We start from the raw sequence: 20,458 nt of genomic DNA, 5'->3' as shown, positions 1-20,458 counted from the left end.
GATAGGTAGAAAATCATAAAAACATTACAGACAGTTTCCACATTGTCACAATGGCGCTTTCTCTTGCAGAGCTGTTTTTCCCAAGGGTCAATCCCTGGATGGTGGCTCTGGGTGTGATCCTGGCTCTCCTGGCTCTTCTCATTGCCCTGGCCAGTTACTGCTTCTGGAGGCAACACAGAATGAAAGGTAAAGTTAGAAAGGGACAGAATGTGGAGAGAATGAGGGAGATTTTCTGTTTTGGGGTTTTTTTCTTCCTTTTAAAGAGAGGGGTTGACACAGGGACTGGACGTCAATGTTCTGAAGAGAGATTTGGACACTGAGAGATGGAGCGAGGCTGAGGGAGAACAAATCATTCAACCTGAAGAAAAAATCAAGTGCATTCACCCCTATAGCTCTCACTAAACAATCCAGTCCTGGGCATTGTTGTTCACTAGTCAGCGGGTTTCCATAATGTCTCAGTTGGAAACAAAAATGTGACGTTAAATGAATGGCACATGGAACTTCCACTGAATGGCAGCAGATTTGGGGGCCTTGCAGCAGGTCATTTCCCTATTGGTAGAGAATTCAGTGACAAGGAGGGAGGGTATCTCCTAGTATAATTTATTATCAGAATGTACACAGGTCCTCTTTGTCTGGAACAGATGTGGCCAAAACTGCCAGTAGGCAATTGCCCTTTGCACAGAAATCTCAGCTTGGGCACTGCCCTGCTACCAAGGAGCAGCTTCCTTGAGTGCTCCCACCTAGTCACTAAAGCCCAGATTCACAAAGGGACATAGGTACCTAAACTCCTGATTTAGGCACCCAAGTCTCAGTTTTAGGCACTGCTGCAATCCACAAAACCCTTTCTCGGCTGCCAGCTAACCTTGTAGGTGCTTAAACTCACTTAATGCCTACATCTTTTGCCGTAAAAGATCCCTGGGCACCTGTGTTTCTGCTTCTGGGCATGTGCACTGCTGCTTTAGTCTATGCACCCAGATGCCTATCTAGGGTTATGTCTGGGTTTTTCTGGACATTGCCTCTTTTTCGATCTTCCACCCTCCATCCGGGCAGATTTTTCAAATAAGAGGCAATGTCTGAGATTTTTGCGGTACACATGTTGCAGCTCAGAAAGAGCCATCTCGCGCCCCGATTGGTCCGTTCCGGATCCCAGCCACCCAGGACCCAGCATCCAGCCCTGGGGACAGGGAGAGGCCTGCACAGAGGCGCTGACTGATGGGCTGGCGCTGCGTCCCAGGCCTGCGCCAGTTACCGTGCCACCGTGACAGAGAGCGACACTGCCCTCCACCTCGAGTGTGAGACCCCAGTACACACCCACTCTCCAGCACCCCAAATATCCCCTCCCAGCCCCCCCATACCCTCTCCACTCCGTTCTCCCCCCCTCCCGTTCTCCCCACAGCAGTGTCCTCTTTTGAGGAACCTGAAATAGGTAGCCTGTCTTACCTACAGAGCCTGATCTGACAGGTGTTCTCAGAGCACTCCTACCAGATCAGGACCCATACAAAATCTGGCCAAAGGAGGATCTGGTGGTGCCATCTCCCTTATAACCTTCAGCCCAGTGGTTAGAGAGCTCACTTGGGAGACTCGGATTTAATTCGCCCTTACCCCTGATAGTGACAGATTTTGGATAGGGGTCTCCCACCGCTCAGAAGAGTGCCCTAACCCACTGAGCTGTGAGCTCCCACCTCCATCTCTCCTGATGAGGTTGTTCCACTATGTATAACCACCTCATCATTGGGACCAAGGGAGAGAGACTCCATAGCCTGATGGTGAGGGTTGCCACCTGGGATGTGAGAGACCCAGGGAGCCAGTCCCCAGCTCCAGAGACTCTTTAATTTTTTCTATGCAGTGGCACAGCTTTCTCAGGAGAATCTGAGGGAGCCCCACATCAGAATATCCCAGGGCTCAGTGGTTGGTTACAGCACTCTCCTGAGAGGGAGAGACGCCCCTGTCAAATCCTTCGTCCCCTGCAGGCAGAGGGGAAATTAAACCTGGGTCTCCCACATCCCAAATGAGGGCCCTAACCACTGGGCTAGAAGTCAGAAGGGAGGTGACAGCTCCTCCTCTGGCCATTTTGCATGGAGTTAGGCAGGCACTTAACTTGTTCTCATAAGCACCTGACTTGGAACCCGTTTTCCAGCTGAGAATCGCTAGCAGGGTTAGGCACCTCCCTGCAGCCTGGACTTAGGTGCTGAACTCTGAAAGGGGGTGGAGCTTAGCAAACACCCCTCTGGTCAGCATCTCCCATTGGCCAACTTAGGTGGCTCCCTGCCTAGCATGCTGGCTTTTGTGAATCCCATTCTAAGGCATCTCTCGATTCTCTCCCCATTCATTGTATAGGTATAGAGAGCCTGGGTGACTAACACAGGCTCTGTGGAGCACAGTGTCACCACTCCTAGATTCTCTCGTGAACTAGCCCCTGGCAGTTAGGTTCTGAAATACCTTTGTGGATCTGTCTCTAACTGCTTTAGACATCTTGTTTCCCTTCTGCCCAGACCCCAGAGCATTCTGCTTGGGAGAACCCAAGATCAAATCTCCTGCATTGCAATAACACCTCTGCCACTGCCACGGTGTGAGCTGGGGCTCATCTCCACCCAGATCTGTGGTTTCTTTGAAGCAGGGGACTGCGGAGTCCCCAGGTGCAGCCTTCAGTATGGCCAACCTCAAATATTCAAAGACCATGAGTCAGGCCCCCGAAATCATGAGATTGACCTAAAAATAATCATTTGGAATTCATTTTATTTGCCTTCTGGTTTTGGAGCCTTTAGCGGTCACGTTTTCAGTCTTTTCTCCCCAACCACAAAAGCTAAAACTTAGTAAGTGAAAGCAGAGATTCTCACACAATCACATGACTCCGGGAGCTGGAGCACTAAGGAAAAACCAACTATAGGAGACTTGTGATAAAATCAGGAGGGTGGCAACACTGATGCCCCGATCAAGGGTCCTCTCTACCAGGAACGGACATGGCCAGAGTTGCACACAAGCAGTTGCTCTTTGTACAGAAACCTCAGCTCAGAGACCACCACCCTGGTACCAAGGAACAGCTCCCTTGATTGCTCTCTCTTGGCCACTAAGGCCTGGGTCACAAAGGTATTTAGGTGTCTAATCTCCAGACATAGGCACCTAAACCCCTGTGAGGAGGGACACTTGACCAGGATCAGCTGACTTCTGGGATGGGGTGGACTTAGGCCCTCCCAAAACTGGAGGCTCACCTTCTCTATTGAGCAGACAGACCACAAGACCTCATTTCAGAATGGACAAGTGTCAGGTGACTCTGTGAACTGTGCCAGCTATATTGCCTATGCCAACAGCTCCATGGAGGAGCCTCCAGCTAGTATCCCTGGCAGGTCACGTGACCAGGATGGAATATAGGCTGGCGGCCAGGTGCAGGAAAAGACCTGGTCTGGGTCTATCCACAGCAACCTGGCAGGAGGCTTGGCAACATAGCCAGAGAGGGGCTTAGCCAGAAGAGGCCCTGGGGAGAGCAGAGAAGCAGCCAGCCTGGGAGAGGCTTCAAAGAAGCCTAGAAAGCCACAGGCTGCGTAGGAAGCGGCCCAGAGAAAAGCAATTCAAGGTTACTGAGCACAGTGAACAGTCCCTGCATATCTGGGGGTCCCTGGGCTGGAACCCGGAGTAGAGGAGAACCCAGGACCTCCCACTATGCCACCGAAGGAGATGGACATAAACCCCAACGGTGAGGGGATGAGAACTGACTGAGCCCTGGACAAGGGACTGCAGAGTTGGAGAGATGGGCGAGGGATGAGCTGTCTGGAGTCTGGAAGGATTATTGAGCCCAGGGAAGGGCTGTGACCCAGTAGCAGGGGGGAGAAGCAGATTGTTTAGCTGTTTTGCTCATTGGAGTTTTTGTTGTTCCAGGAAAGGGGAAGGGCCCTGATAGAGCTTTGGCCAGAGAGCTAAACCCAGAATTACTTGACTACAAATTATCCCTCCAGCAGCTGCAAACTGCAGGCCCACTGGGGAGCCTCTGTCTGACAGGGGAAACTGAGGAATGGCAGCACCTTCATGCTGGGGAGAGGTATCCTGCTATTGTACACACTTTGAAGTTAAACCAGTGAAGCCTTGTGTGTACCCCTGGCCTAAGACAAAGAGACCTTCTCTCAACCCCTCTCACACCAGCCAGATCTGAGAGGAGTGTGACTGAGGCCCAGGCAGCAGGAGTGACTTCTGGGGGCAGACCTTTAAGTGGCCACTGGAAGGGATACGTCACCCTGTCCCCACTATTATCTGCTACCATGACTCAGTCCCAGGCAGAGGGGACTCTGAGTGCAAAGGCCCCTGGACAGATCTGTCTGTGTCCATTTGTTGTCTGTCTGCCCCTCTCACCCTAATGTGATTGTGCTGTAATTAACAGTAGTGATGTGTCCATAAACATGATGGTGAAATCTCACCTCTCGCCCTTTTCTCCTCCTAGAGATGCTGCGATCTGACCTGGCGAGACAGAAAGGTCAGTGTCTGGGCCAATGCGGCTTGTTAAAGATTTTATGTAGCTATTTGCAAACAATGAAGAGATGAGCAAATACCAAGTTTCTCTGTAGATGGGTCATTTGCAGTTACGCCAAAGGGAGGTTATGACTGACATCTTGAGATCATCACAGAAACGTGATTCCCTCAGGCATCTCTGCTGTACTAATTAACCCAGCATTTATCAATTGGCGGGTCACGACCCTCTGGAGTGGGGTCACGAAGGCTATCGAGTTGGGAGTGGGTGGGTTGTGAGATGTTGAAAATATTATAACTGTTGTAAAGCAAAGAAAATAAAATGTCTAGAATAACTTTGGGGCTGCTAAAACCTTCAGAGTTGGGAAGGTCACATACAATAATTGTAGTGGTTGTGATGGGTTATCCAGGCTTATCTTAGTTATTGATATATGTTTTACTCTGACTTTTATAGTAAATAAAAGGGGGTTGCAAAAATTTTTGACTTTCATTGAAGAATGAACAACCTGAAATGGCTGAGACACACTGAATTAACCCCATCACTGCTGTGGCGACCTGCAGGGTGTGCTCTGTGGCTGGCTTATTTCTTGATTGAGAGTTGAATGGGTAATTTCAGCTAAGGCTGCTGCAATGTAGCTGTGAGTGCTGCAGCAGGGCTAGTGCAGAAGTAACATTTAGAATATAAACCACGAGCCCAGTGTCCCATGTAACCCTTTCACTGCTGTGCCAGGGTCACTACTTGACCCTGAGTTGAGACCAGTGTGTGATTGGCTCCCTCTCTCAGCAGGGGGCACTCCAAAATCTCATTGGGGATTCCCCATTAAACTCCCTTGGGCTGTGTCTACACACAAACTTTTACCAGATTAACTGAATCAGTTGAAAAGCACCTTGGGTAAAGTTGGTGTAAACAAGGCAGGGCCTTGTGAGGCAGTGAGCTCAATGCACAGAACATCATGTTGCCCTGATTGCCCAGTACACTGTGCCATTGTTCACTGTGATGTGATCATGTCCAGTGGCCTTTGCTAGTGGCCATGCTCAGCGGGCAGAGTTGGGGCTGCACTGAGAGTTTACTCTCTGGTTCCTTGTGTCGCTTTCATTCAAATCTCAGCCTAACACGGTTCTGGATGTGAGGTTGGGTCCAGTCAATCTGCTCAGCTCACAGACCCACTGACCAGGCCTCCTACTCTGGTCTGCCCCTGAGCCCCTCTATGTGATCTCGTAGAATGGGTGCCTATGGGATCTGGCTGTGCAGTGCTTAAGAGCTGCTGAGGCCCCTATATGGCCTGTGCTTTGGGATTGCTGTGGATCCCCTGTCTTCTGACAGGTCAGTGGCCATGTAAGGAAGGGGACCCTCAGTGCCCACGGGTTGCATTCTTTCACTGCTGCTTTCCATGAAAAATAGAGATTTTTGTATTATAAATATATCACTGCATCCCAGGTGTTTGGGGCAGGGGAACTGGAGGTTTGGGCAGCTGGGCAGGTGTGAGAGGTGATTTTGTGTCTTTACTGCAGTTAGCCAGGCTCTTACTTAAGTGATGCCTCCAACTCCCCCACTCCCATCCACGCACAACCCTCTGAATTTAGTGGGGCTTTCAGTCCAGGGGAGCTGGCCCATCTGGGGCTAAGGGTTAGAGCCTGGGTAACACTTTCTCTTGGGCTGGTAACCTGCCCATTCTGCAGTGAGGACACAGGCTAAATCACTCAATGCTGACAGTCCTCCAGTGCCATCCCATGATTCCCCCAGGTGTGCCAGAAGCACAGACAAGTTCTCTCATAATTCACTGGGAAAGAATCAGCGTGGCTCAGCTCACTCAGCACGGAGAACTATGGGATATGTTTCCAGCAGTCCTAGGGACTCACACGGGGTTCGCAGCACCAGTGCGGACACAGTAACGGGGTAGGGCTTTGCAGTGGGGCTGCTCTCACCCAGGTTAGGTTAGCCCAGGGGCTCAGACCCGGGTGCTGACCATGTGGGCTAACTCTACAGTGAAGACCTACTCTGGGTGGCATTTCAGACTGAGGAGGGGATACATCTGCCCCCTTTGGCCACAGGCAGAGGTGACATTAAATTTGGGAGGGAAAGGCCTTGATTTCATTATTCTAAACCCAGCAGCCTTCATGGCAAGTAACTGCCTCAGTGCACTCTACCCCAATTTCTGTCCCTACATCAAACAGTGAGGGAAAAGCTCACTACTGGGTGGTTCTGATCAAATTATCAGCCATGAAATAGCTATGAATGCTGTCACTTTAAGGCTTTAGAATCTACAACGTGAGATGAAGGGAGCAGTTCATATCTCTCAGATCACTGGTTTCAGGTTCTCTGCAGACTCAAGCAGAAATTGCTGTTTTGTTACAGCTGGTTCTCTTTGGAAGTATTTCTTTTTATTAGGGATTTTTTTATTAGTGTTTATTGGTTAAACCCAAAAATCAGAAGCACCAGTTATGGAGCACAACTGTGTGGCAATTTTTAAAAAATGGAAATAATGTTGCTAAGCAAATGACTGCATAATCACATTACACAAGGGCCTGACAATAATTCAGTCAATGGGAACATCTGTAAGCCTGTGTATGTGTAGATAATAGTAGAAAATATGCCTGTAAATGTGCAATATGTTAAATCAAATCCTCTTCTTTATGATTTATTTGTAGAAGAACATCGTGAAGAAAAAGGTAATGTTTCTTCGTTAATGTTAGCGAGGAGGGAATATAACTTATACTTCCTAAGCAGATATTGATGTCTCTTATCAGTGGAACACAGTTGCTTTATACTGCATGCAAAGTAGAGCTCCACCATAACCCCTTCCGGTCTACACTTACTAGCTATGTCTATTTCAGTGGCTGGGGCACTGGTAACCTGGGGATTTGCTTCCTAGTCATTGACAGAAGGGAGCAGATGAATGTATTATTTTGTCGTTCACTATATAGTTAGTGATGAGGAAATGTTAAGTTATAATAATATTTCTAACTTCCCCATCAGGGACATTCCCCATCAGGAAGGTGGTGGCCAGGGAGAAATTGGCTGCACAAAGGTTGGGGCTGGGGTTAGACATATAATTGTAAATTTCTAAACTTTCAGACATTTAAGTTGTGATTTATTTTTATAACATTTCAAGGTAGATTTTCACAAATGCATTAACTTAGAGTTGACATTTGGGACGAAATTTATGCTCAAATAAATTGGTTAATCTCTAAGGTGCCACAAGTACTCCTTTTCTTTTTACCTAGGTACTGTAATAAGAACGAGGAGTACTTGCGGCACCTTAGAGACTAACAAATTTATTTGGGCATAAGCTTTCGTGGGATAAAACCTACTTCATCGGATGCATGAAGTGGGTTTCAGCCTACAAAAGCTTACGCCCAAATAAATGTGTTAGTCTCTAAGGTGCCACAAGTACTCCTTTTCTTTTTGCTGATACACACTAACACGGCTACCACTCTGAAACCTAGGTACTGTAATGTGATTTTGTGTAGTAATTCTTGACCTGTACATTCAGTATACAGAATCTTTGCCAGATTTGCCATAGCAGATCAGACCAGGGAAGAAGCTACTGTGGGATCCTGTCTCCCGCAGCACCAGTTGCTTCAGAGAAAGGTTCCAGAAACCCCAATAAGACAATCATGGAACACCCTGCCCAGAGGGGACGTTTCTTCCTAGCTCTAGGCAGTTCAGGGTCAGCTTATGCCCTGAAATGGGAGGTTTTACATCCCCAATAATTTTGCAGTTCTATCTAACATACAGTGACTGTCCTCACTCTCCCTGGATATGTATAATGCTACTCAGGTCTTGGTCTGAGTGATACCTGATGTGAAGATTCACTGTGTATTTCTTGGAGAAGTATTTCAATGAAATTGAAAGTCAGCAACTTAAAAAACTGGCAAAAAAATGTTGAGAGACGGTGACTAGGACCATCCGATAATCGATTTACCATCTCCATGCTGTTCATTAGTATGTGCACCTCTGCCATGTCCTCTGCTGTCTCCTCTCTGAACAGTCCTAATAATAACATCTCTCCCCACACTGAAATCTTTCCATACTATAATTAACACCTTCTCCCTTTTCTAAACCCCTCCCCTCAATTTCTGCTCTAGCCTGTTGGAGATAGTGACCAGCAGAGGCACCGACTTTCTAATGTGCGGGGGGGATGCTCAATCCCCTGGTTCTGCCCCAGACCCCACCCCCCACTCCACCTCTTTCCACCCCATTCCACCCCCTCCCCTGAGTGCACCCGGCCCTTGCTCCTCCAACTCCCCCCTCAGTGCCTCCTGCACGCCACAGAACAGCTGATCCGCAGCAGGCAGGAGGCGCTGGGAGGGAGGAGGAGGCACTGATCAGCTGGTGGGTGGGAGGCACTGGGGTGCAGGGGAGTTGGCTGCCGATGGGTGCTCAGCACCCACCATTTTTTTCCCATGGGTGCTCAAGCCCTGGAGCACCCATGGCGTTGGTGCTATGTGTTCATCTACATGCTTTTAGATTCTATTTTTAATTATAATTTCAACCAGTTTACCGGGATCTGAACTTAAGTTTACTGGGCTGTAATTCTCCTTATCTCTCTTGCACTTTTTAAAAAATATAGGTGCAACATTTCCTACCCTCTTTTCCTCTGGATCAGTAGCTGATTTTAATTAGATACATATTTTTGCTAGCAGCTCAGCAGTTTCATTCTTAACATTCCTACAGCACTGCTTGTTTAGGGCTGTGTAAGTGTCTGGAACTGTTGTGAATGCCTAGGTGCATCTTTTGTCTAAAGAGTTAAACTTTTTTTAGGTTTCCGACTCCCATCCCTTTTTATAAGCATGGTTTCAGGTCTATTTATTTATTGTTTTCTAGGGAAACTCTTCACTGAATTGGGGCTTGGTAAGTTCCATTTCCTCCCCCCCCCACACACCCTTAATATAATCCGTGTTATGCACTGTGTCCTATTCGGCATGTCTGTGTTCAGGGGAGTTCTCATCTCTCTGTGTGTTTTCTTTCAGGGTTGAGAAGAGCCCAGCTATATGCAGGTACTGTACATAAAACCGACACTTTATTCACGTCAGCATCCCACCTGCCCCTGAGAGCTCTCTCCTCATTTCCCAAGTGCACCCGCACTTTCATATCAAAAGTAAGAGGCTGGAAACAGCAATATCATTGGGGGTGGGTGGAAAGGGGCAGGCGACACCCCAGGTTTATTGGAGAGCAGGGACATGGCCCCTTTGGGAAAGGGCTGATTAGTGAGGAAATGCTGCCCCCTGGTGTCACCTTTCCAGGGCGGTACCTGGGCTCTGCAGGATGGACGTTCTTAGCTGTCCATAGTTAAACGGAACTGCTCAGCTCTCTCCTCCCAAAAGCAGCATCGCCACGCTCACACTGAGCTTTAACCACAATTTCCTTCTAGCGTAACAGGACCAGACAGGAGCTGTTCATTATCTTCATGGATTTGGGGTGAGGAAAGCCCTGTCCCCACTGCAAGGGTAGACACGTTTTTATAACGGGCTTGTGGCACTCCCCTGACCCAGTTACAACAAACTGTGCCCAGAACACGTGGCAGCTTTTCTGCCTCACAGCTGTGACTGAGCTGTGTGTATGTTTGTACCCAGCATGCAGCCTGACTGTGTGTGTGCCCTGGTGCATGCTGGGAGAGTCTGGGCAGCTCCAGCAGGAATCAGAGAGCCCAGGGCCATGCACACACATTGCAGCACCACTTGCCCAGGGGTACCTGCACTCTGGGGTATCCTACCACATAGAGCTGGTGGGAGGGACACCCAGGGCAGTTACACAAGCACCGCGGGGGGTCCTGTTAGGGTTGCCACCTCTGAGGTGCAAGAAAACCCAGGACATCTGCCTGCTCCACTTACACCACCTGTCCCCTCACCCCAGGCACTGTTACCCCATCCCCTGGCACTGTGTTGCTATCCCACCCCTGGGAGAGGGCACTAGCCCGCATGGGCTCCTGTTCCTGGGGCTGAACCAGGAACCAACCTCGCCAAGCAGGACATGGTGCCAGATCTACTCCACTCCCCCCCCATCCCAGCGGTGACCCCCACATCCAGTACCTGTGTGATGTAAATGGGCTGTACTGGCCCTGAGCTCCCCATCTCATTCGCTGCTCCCAGGCACTCTGGACCCAGAACTCCCTCTGTGCAGGCACCGCCACCCTGCAGCTCCCCGGCTACAGCCACCAACACACCCAGGACTTGTAATGTCCTGGACAGACTCACAGATTTCCCAGGACGGTGACCTGAACAAAGGGATGATCCTGGTAAACCTGGACAGGTGGCAACCCTAGGTCCTGTCCACACAGCACAGTAACGCCCTGCTGAGCTGGGTACAGGCAGCCAGACACATGCCAACCCAGGTCCCTGGCAGGGACACTGAGCTACCATGATCACTAACTGTGTTAACTCCCCCATGTGCCACACATGAAGCTTAGAGCCCCCAGGGCCCTGGGCCCAACCCCAGAACAGCTGTAACCTAGACTCATAGCAATGCAGGGCAGGAAGGGACCTCGAGATGTCGCCTAGTTCAGCCCCGCCCGCCGCCACGCTGGGGCAGGGCCTAGACCATCCCTGACAGGGGTTTGTCCATCCTTTTCTTACAAACCCCCAGTGACGGGGATCCCACAACCTCCCTTGGAGCCGGGTCCAGAGCTTTACTGCCCTGAGAGTTAGAAAGTGTTTCCTCATCTCCAGCCTCAGTCTCCCTTGCTGAAGATTGCACCCGTTGCTCCTTGGACAGGCCCTCGCCCTGCCCGCTGGGGCACTGGGGGGTATCACCAAGTGTGAGCATTGCTGTTATCATACTGCGAGGGGAAGGGGAGCCAGCTGACTCAAGGGAACAGTGAATCCCCAGTCACTGATTCCAGCCCAGGCTGAGAGTCTGGTTCCCAGCAGACAGGACCTCACATCGTAACTCACATTAACGGCAGCCTCACCTGCCATCTCCGCAGGGAGGCCAAGACCTGAATGGGCCGCAGGGATGGTTCCTTCCCAGGGAGAGGCTCCAGCAGGTGTCAGGGCTGAGCCATGTTGGCAGGACAGTGTGGGGCTCACATGGCTGTTATGACGTCCTCATACCCTCGATACACAGAGCTCCAGCAGCTGGGGTATAAAACCCCACTCATACCCCCAGCATGAAACTCACTGACACTGCCCCAAGGCCCTGTGTCTCCGCACCAGAAGAAGGGGTGACAAGGGGCCATGACCCCATCACTTTTAAAAGTGGAAGGGTTTGGCCTCCCACTTTTTACCAGTCATAAGGGTTAGGGTTAGAAGAGAAGCAACCAGGGGGGTGGGGTCTTGGGGGGAAGAGGCAGCGTGAGGAGAAGGGGCAGTGTGAGGGTGGGGGCGTGGGGAGAAGGGGTGGTGCGGGGACAGGAGCTTGGGGAGAAAGGGTGGAGTGGGGTTGGGGCCTTGGGGGAAAGGTGTGGCCTGGGTGGGCATGGCCATGGTTCAGGCACCGGTGGCCCCTCTACCTTTAGGGAGTTTCTGTCACTCCTGGGGAGAGTACCATCCAAGATCCTGATCCCAGGGGCCAGAGGCGCCAACTTCCTAGTGTGCCAGGCGGTGCTTGACCCCCACACTGCCCCAGGCCCCACCCCGACTCCACCCCTTCCTCCAAGATCCCATCCCCACCCTGCTTCTTTCCACCCCGCTCCACCTCCACCCCACCTCTTCCCACCCTCTTCCACCCCCTCCCCCAAGCGCGCCCTGCCCTTGCTCCTCCCCCTCACCCCAGTGCCTCCTGCAGGCCACTGAACAGCTGATCACAGCGGGAGGGCGGGGGAGGCTCTGGTCATCAGGGCGGAGGTGCTGGGGGGAGGGGGGAGCTGATGGGCAGGCCTACCAGTGGGTGCTCAGCACCCACCATTTTTTCCCAAAGTGTCTCCAGTGGCTGGGTGTGAAAGTTCCCAGTGTGTCTGACCCAGGGCCGGTTAATGAGAGCGAGGGGGGTGGCTGGTGCAGTCGTTAGATGGAGACACTTGAGCCCCTGGGGCTCTGAGACGGTCTCTGGGACCATTATCCGCTCTGGGAGACACCCAGATGCAGCTGCAGAGGATCTGTGCCGCTGGAAGAGTCCACGGGACAAATCACTCCGAGCAAAGAGTTGAGGCTGGAGCCAAGTCTCCATTTTCAGCCTGATTTGTGGGGGTGAGATCGGGCCCAGGGGGATTTTTTCTACCGAGGGCAAATTAAATAGCAGCTCTGGAGTGTTTCATAGCTGATGTCCTGCGTCTGGCCTGGCCGTACCTGTGTGTTTCTGGGGATGCTGAGAGTCACTCACCGCAAGTCACTGGGATTTGGGCTCCTAAGTTGCTCAGACAGGTTTTCAGTGGAGCTGGGTGAAATTTGGGTGCAAATAGTTTTTTTGCTGAAAAATTATATTTCGGGTCGACTGACACTATTTGCCGATTCATGCCGAGTTCCCTGATGAGTTTCAATGGACAGAAAAAGCTGCCACTTCTTCCCTTCCAGCCTGTAGCCCCGTGGCCGGGCCCTCAGGAGAGGGCCCCCGGTTCCATCCCCCCGGGGGATGTGGGCGGGAATTGGAATGTGGGTCTCCCCCCCGTCAGTTGAGGGCTGGAACCGCTGGGCTCCGGGTGTCTGACGTGGGGCTCCCTCAATCTCTCCTGCTGAAGACGCCCCCCTGTGTCTAAACACTGCCATGGGCCCTCGGCCAGAACGTGGGAGTGAGAATGACCCTGCAGCCCAGTGGGTCGGGCCCCCACCTGGGAGCCCAGAGTCCAGTTGCCCTGCTCCAGTGACCCTGTAATTATTGATCCATAACCCCAGGGAGGGGAGGGGTTACGGTCCCTGGCACAGCAGTGTCTCAGCCATGTCGGTGCCCCTGTGCAAACCCCTAGTGCAGACGCGCTGCATGGGTGTGAGCCGGGACTGGCCCCCGGTACAGCTTCTCCTAGATGGAGGGAGCAGGATCCTGTCTGAGGATCAGAAATATGTGAGCCGCAGAGACACACCCCAGGATCTGCCAGACAGTCCGGGGAGATTTGATCATCTGATTATTGTGTCATTGTCCTGTGTGTGGGGACGGCACCGACCTGCTCTTAGTAACAAACCAACCACACATGGCCCCAGACCAACAGAGATCCCCCTGCCCCCCATCATCTCTCTACACCCATGGCACCTGCCCCTCCCTTATCCTTCACTCACCCCTGAGCTCACCTGGCCCCTGCCTCTACCCCTCCACCTCACCCCACCCCCTCCTTTCAACCCCTTTCTGCTCCCCTTGGCCCCCGCCCCTGTCCCCCAGCTTTGTCTCCCTGGCACGTGCCCCTGCCCTCCACCCACCTCTGGCCCTCGAGAACTCCTCCCCTTTGTCCCCCTGCCCTCCTGGCACCTGCCCCCTCCCCCAAACACCCTCTGCACCCTGGAGCCCACCCATCACTTCACCCCCTTCTACCGCCTGCAGACCTCCCAACAGCTATTCCGGGCCCTGGGCAGAACAGTCAATGGGCCTCCCTGCACCCACAAGCTGTGCCCACGCGGACACCGTCCGCCTGACATTAGGGCGGTGCTGTGCCTGCGCTGGCTGGTGCCCAGCTAGCCGGCAGCTGCACTGCTGGCCGCGCTCTTCTGGTATGGCCAAGACTTCCACATGCCCCCCTGGTAGGGTTGCCAACTGTCTAATCACACAAATGCAAATACTTTTGCCCCGCCCCTTCCCTGAGGCCACGCCCCTGTCCCACCCCTTCTCCAAGGCCTGGCCCCCACTCTCTCCATCCCCCTTCCCTCCGTCACTCGCTCTCCCCCACCCTCACTCACTTTCACCAGGCTGGGGCAAGGGGTTGGGGTGCTGGGGGAGGTGTGGGGTGCAGACTCTGGGAGGGAGTTTGGGTGTGGGAGGGGGTGCGGGGTTGGACTCTGGGAGGGAGTTTGGGTGCAGGACGGATACAGGCTCTGGGAGGGAGTTTGGGTGCAGGAGAGGGTTCAGGCTCTAGGCTAGGGCAGGGGGTTGGGGTGTAGGAGGGGGTCAGGGGGTCAGTGCTTACCTTGGGCAGCTTCCAAAAGTGGCTGGCACACCCCTCTAGCAGTGGCTTCTAGGTGGGGAGGCCGCTGTGACGGGTTCGGTCACAGAGACCCCCTTGGGACTGTCACCTGATGTGTTGAAACTACCTCTGAGCCTGAGTTTTCCCTGTCAGCTTGGGACTCCAGAACCCTGTCTTGCTGAGCCAGACACACAAGCCTGCTGAACCACATCCCCAAAGCTGCAGGCTTTAACTGAAAACCACTCAATAGGTACTCCTGTCTCCAACACCAGATGCCCAGCTCCCAATGGGATCCAAACCACAAATAAATACGTTTTACTCTGTATAAAGCTTATACAGGGTAAACTCATAAATTGTCTGCCCTCTATAACACTAATAGAGAGAAATGCACAGCTGTTTGCTCCCCCAGGTATTAATCACTTACTCTGGGTTAATTAATAAATGAAAGTGATTTTATTAAATATAAAAAGTAGGATTTAAGTGGTTTCAAGTAATAACCGACAGAACAAAGTAAGTTACCAAGCAAAATAAAACAAAACACGCAAGTCTAAGCCTAATACATTTAAGAAACTGAATACATGTAAATCTCGCCCTCAGAGATGTTTCAGTAAGCTTCTTTCACAGACTAGACTCCATCCTAGTCTGGGCCCAATCCTTTCCCCTGGTACAGTCCTTGTTCCAGCTCAGGTAGTAACTCAGGGATTTTTCATGACTGGCAGCCCCCTTTGTTCTGTTCCACCCCCTTTTATAGCTTTGGCACAAGGCGGGAATCCTTTGTCTCTCTCTGGGTCCCCCCCTCCTTCTAAATGGAAAAGCACCAGGTTTAAGATAGATTCCAGTACCAGGTGACTTGGTCACATGTTCTGTGAGACTTCATTACTCACTGGCTGGCACCCCATATACAGGAAGGCTTACAAGTAAATAAACCATTTACAACCAATTGTCCCAGTCAGTGGGAGCCATCAAGACTCTAAGCCACCATTAATGGCCCATACTTTGCATAGTTACAATAGGACTTCAGAGTAATACTTCATATTTCTAGTTTTGGATACAAGAATGATACATACATACACATAGAATGAACACACTCAGTAAATTATAAGCTTTGTAATGATACCTTACAAGAGACCTTTTGCATAAAGCATATTGCAGTTACATTATATTCACACTCACAAGCAATTTTCATAAACATATGGAGTGCAACATCACAACCGTCCCCACAGCTCCCATTGGCCGCAGTTCCCAGCCAGTGGGAGCTGTGGAGTCGGCACTCGGGGCAGAGGCAGCCTGTGGAGACTCCCCTCCCAGGGGCCACCGGCCGCTTCTGGGAATGGTGTGCAGCAAGGGCGGGCAGGAAGCCTGCCTTAGCCGTGCTGTGCTGCTGGCGCCGGCCGGAGGCCCTGGGCCCTTTTACATGGCCCGGGCCCCTGGGCAATTGCCCCCTTTGCCCGCCCTGTTGGTGGGCCTGACCACCTGGCATCCACCTCTCCCTTTTTCCCCTCTGATCCCATGTCTCCCATCCTCCCGTCGCCCCCATCAGCACCCCTGTGCCTGCCACTGCCCTCACCCCAGATGCCCACCCCACCCCTCATCCTTCTCTGCTCTCCTGGCTCCCACCCTTCTCACCCCCTTCCCTCCCCTCGCCCACCTGTGCCACCCCTCTTCTAGCCTCATTCTGATCCCCTTTGCCCCTCTGGAGTCCCCCCGTCTACTCACCCCTCCCTCTGCCCCACTGATGCCAGCTCCTCCCCCCTGCCCTCCTTTTGTCTGCCCCCTGCTCAACCCCCCTCAATCTCCATGGCACCTGCCCCTCCCTTTGCCCCCTTCCTGCCTGCTGCCCACCTCCTATGCCCCACTGGCTCCCCTCCCCTCTGCCCCGGTACCCACTCCTGCCCTCCCCCCTTTCCCTCCTTTTGCCTGCCCCTTCCTTTCCCTCCCCTTTTGTCCCCCTGGCACCTGCCCCACCCCCAGCCCCTTTGGCACCCACCCCTTCCCTTGTCCCCTCTACTCCCTCATGCATTCCCCTCCCCTTACCCCTTGTTGGCCCTGGTGCCTGCCCCATCCCACACACCACCAATGTCCCCCCAGTGTCCACCTCTCCCCCACTCCGCCAGTGCCTGCCTCTTCCTTCTCCCACACTGACTCCCTCCCCTCCTCTTGCCCCCTGGCACAAGCACCTTCCCTCACCCCCTGTGCTCTGGTGCCTGCTCCTTCCCTCACTCCTTCTACCCTCTGGGTCCTGCTCCTCCCCTCATGTTCCCCTGCCCCGCATGGTGCCCGCACCTCCCTTCACACTCCTCTGTCCTTCTAGGGCCTGCCCTTTTCCACACTCCTCTCTCTGCCCCCCTTGTGCTCACCTGTTCCCTCACCCCCCAATCTGCCCCCCTGCCCACCTTGCATCTGCCCCTCTGCTTAACCCCCCGCAATCCTCCTGGGGTCTGCCCCTTCCCACCATCTCCCTCTTGGTGCCCGCCCCTCCCCTCACTCCCCCCATTCCCCTCTGATGCCTGCCCCACCCCTCACAGCCTTTGTCCCCTGGTCACCTGCACCTTCCCCTGTCCCCTCCTTTGCCAACCTCATGCCTGCCCTCACTCCACATGCCTCACCTTTGGCCCCCTGGTGCCCACCCCTCCCTTCTTTTCCCCTAGGCACCAGCCCCTCTCCTCACCCACCCTCTACCCCCTGGTGCCTGCCCCTCCTCTTCTCCCTAAGCTCCTTGGCACCAGCCCCTCCCATCACCCCACTCTGTCCCCTTGACACCTGCTCCTCTCCTCACCCTGCTTTGCCCTCCAGTGACCGCCCCTGCCCTAGCCACTTCCTCTCCCCCAGGTTCCTGCCTCACTCTGTCCCCCTGGTGCCTTCTCCACTCCTCATCCCCCCACCCCTCGCACCTGACCCTCTCCTCAGCTCCCATCTGCCCCTCAGGAGTCCACCCCCTCCTCATTTCCCCTGCCCCTTGGAGCCCTCCCCTCCCCCCCGTTCCCTTACACCCCTTTGCGCCCGGATGCCTGCTCCTTCCTTTGCTTTCTGTGCCTCCTGGGGTCTGCCCCCTTCTTCTTGGTGCCCACCCTTCCCCTCATCCTGAAACCTGCCCTTCCCTTCCCCCCCCATACTCCTGGTGCCTGCTCCTTCCCTTGCCCCCCATTGCTCTTGTGCCTGCCCCTCCCTCCACTCGTCTCTGCCTCTCCCCTTTCCTCTCCCAGCGTCAGCCTGGCCCCTCCCTGTCACTCTGTTGCCCTTCCCTCTCCCACCTCCACTGACATCTCCCCCCCACACACACCTTCCTCTTGTTGTTCCCCTCAAGTTCAGTCTCATGAGAAGACAGGGCTCTGAGTCCCCTTAAAGGGCAATGACCCCCCAGCACAGCGATTAACAGGGACGCAGGTTAATTTCCCTTTGATCCCAGTGACCAGCCCCTGCCCCCGGCCCTGACTCGGTGACTCTCTCCCCAGTGGACGTGACTCTGGATCCAGACACGGCAAATCACTGGCTCGTCCTGTCTGAGGATCGGAAACATGCGAGATACGGAGACACACGCCAGGATCTGCCCGACAACCCTGAGAGATTTGATCCTTTTCCCTGTGTTCTGGGCACTGAGCAGTTCATGGGCGGGAGGCGTTACTGGGAGGTGGAGGTGGAAGACAAGACTAGATGGACTCTGGGGGTTTGTAGGGAATCTTTGAACAGGAAGGTCACACCCACACCTGGGAATGGATGCTGGGTGATGTGGCTGAGGGGTGGGGAATACAAGGCTGGCACCTCCACCTCTCCCCCCATCCCCGTGAGCGTCCGGCCCAGCCGGGTGGGGATTTTCCTGGACTATGAGGAGGGCGAGGTCTCATTTTACAATGTGACTGATGGGTCCCATCTCTTCACTTTCACTGACACCTTCTCCGGGACGCTCCGCCCTTATTTCTATCCTGGTCACAAAGCTGGGGGTACAAACGTGGCTCCCCTGATCATCTGCCCGGTCCCAGCTCAGGTCGGAGGGAATCTCTGTCCCTGACAGTGACACCTGCAGCACAGACTGGCCCCTCCCAGCTCTGCTGCTCTTCCTCCCCCCCCCGTAGTGGAGGCCAGTTACTGCTGGCAACTGGACTTTTTGTGCTGACTGGACACTGCCAGTTTCCCTTTTCAACTGGAGGTTCCAGTCGAAAACCGGACACCTGGCAACCCCTAGCCCTCATCTTTCCCCGTCCCCTGCCCCAGGGGTAGCAGATGGTGGTGGATGGGGGTCATTCACTCCTGTCAGAATTTTCTACCCCTGTGAAATCTCAGTGTAAAATATGAAACAAAAAAGATTATTCTAATTTAGAAAATATTATTGTAACAAGGTGTAAATACAAGATTATTTTAATTTACATTTCAACAGTATTTCAAAAACAAACATCTAAACATATTTTTAGAAATGGAATTATTTACATTTATTTTTTGATTCCTCCCTCAAATCTATATTGAAGTTTAACTTCTCTAAATAATGTCATTTGTATTTCAACTGTGGAATTTCAAAAAATCCAAAATATTTATCTTAACAAAATAAACTATTAAATTGTCAGACTGGGTGGTTCAGTTGCAATGTACATGTGTCAAAAACATCACAACTACACACATGTGCAGCTGCTCTCTGTCTCTCTTTCTCTCTCTCCCCCTCTCTTTATTGTGTTGACTGGTTCTCTCTGGAAGGCAGGGCACATACACCCACCTCCTGCACTACATCTTTGAAAATTAACAGGTGAAAAAATGATAGAATTAATTAAGCAATATATTTAAGTTAACTCACACAAGATTATATAATATTCTTTGAAGTTCTGTCAGCATTAATTCATGTCATTTCAAATTTCTAGCTACATATAATCGGTAATCAAGATATGATCCTTCCTTTCTTTTTCTTACATCAATGAACAAAACACGGTCCCCAACCTCAAATGTTTTCTTCCTATATACAGAAATCTCTTCTACAATCTCAACTTTTTTGTTTTGTTTTTCTTTAGAAATATTATTTGCAAGCAATGTACTGTCAGTGTCCACTATTGATTTCAGTGTATGGCTGGGCTTTTCATGTTCTTGGTTATAAGGACACAACGAATGTAGTTTGGTAAAGAAATAGAGAAGAGGTTGTATTCTTTCACTGAATCATCACAAATTAACTTAATTGTACTGAAGACGCTGGCAGTTAATGACACATAACATGAAATCTGGTGAAGCTTTATTGGGAAACCTTTCTTCTCAGCCACAGATCAGTCAAAAGGGTGATATTTTTGTTGTCATGTGAGGTTTAGAGTACAAAGAAAATAAAGTTGCTCCAGGAAATTCATCACAATTCCTCTGGGTTCTGTCCACCACCTTCTGGAATGCTCTGTAAAAATAGTGACTGATTGGTCTAATTCCTTGAAATTAGCAATTTAACCTTGTCAAGGTTCCTCCCCCACTCTGAACTCTAGGGTAGAGATGTGGGGACCTACATGAAAACCTCCTAAGCTTACTTTTACCAGCTTAGGTTAAAACTTCCCCAAGGTACAAATTAATTTTATCCTTTGTCCTTAGAATATCCACTGCCACCACCAAACTCTAACTGGGTTTACTGGGAAACGTAGTTTGGACACATCTTTCCCCCCAAAATCCTCCCAACCCTTGCACCCCACTTCCTGGGAAAGGTTTGGTAAAAATCCTCACCAAGTTGCATAGGTGACCACAGACCCAAACCCTTGGATCTGAGAACAATGAAAAAGCATTCAATTTTCTTACAAGAAGACTTTTAATAGAAATAGAAGTAAATAGAAGTAAAGGAATCACCTCTATAAAATCAGGATGGTAGATACCTTACAGGGTAATTAGATTCAAAACACAGAGAATCCCTCTTGGCAAAACCTTAAGTTACAAAAAAGACACGCAGACAGAAATAGTCATTCTATTCAGCACAGTTCTTTTCTCAGCCACTTAAAGAAATCATAATCTAACACATACCTAGCTAGATTACTTACTAAAAGTTCTAAGACTCCATTCCTGTTCTATCCCCAGCA

General features: G+C 51.8%; 2 protein-coding genes across 9 annotated transcripts in view; one reads left to right on the top strand and one right to left on the bottom strand.

The window, feature by feature from the left end:
* LOC102931921 (butyrophilin subfamily 1 member A1) overlaps positions 1-18,993 on the top strand; it is a 46,205-nt gene extending 27,212 nt beyond the window's left edge. For 4 of the 7 annotated variants that reach the window (XM_043528794.1, XM_037913566.2, XM_043528793.1 and 1 more), the window contains 6 exons: positions 70-186; positions 4,430-4,462; positions 7,105-7,125; positions 9,284-9,310; positions 9,430-9,456; positions 17,891-18,993. In XM_043528794.1, the coding sequence (XP_043384729.1) occupies positions 70-186; positions 4,430-4,462; positions 7,105-7,125; positions 9,284-9,310; positions 9,430-9,456; positions 17,891-18,444 (779 nt within the window). In that variant the 3' untranslated portion in view covers positions 18,445-18,993. Of the gene's footprint in view, positions 1-69; positions 187-4,429; positions 4,463-7,104; positions 7,126-9,283; positions 9,311-9,429; positions 9,558-9,830; positions 9,851-17,890 lie in introns of those variants that run through there. The other 3 variants (XM_043528796.1, XM_043528797.1, XM_037913567.2) reach the window with 3 other exon arrangements.
* The window catches only part of LOC102945825 (zinc finger protein 436), a 1,196,575-nt gene that overhangs the window by 861,337 nt on the left and 314,780 nt on the right, over positions 1-20,458 (bottom strand). The window lies entirely within an intron of this gene.

The sequence above is a fragment of the Chelonia mydas genome, chromosome 14 (genome assembly GCF_015237465.2).
Source record: "Chelonia mydas isolate rCheMyd1 chromosome 14, rCheMyd1.pri.v2, whole genome shotgun sequence".
NCBI lineage: Eukaryota > Metazoa > Chordata > Testudines > Cheloniidae > Chelonia > Chelonia mydas.
This window is presented reverse-complemented; position numbering and strand designations above follow the sequence as displayed.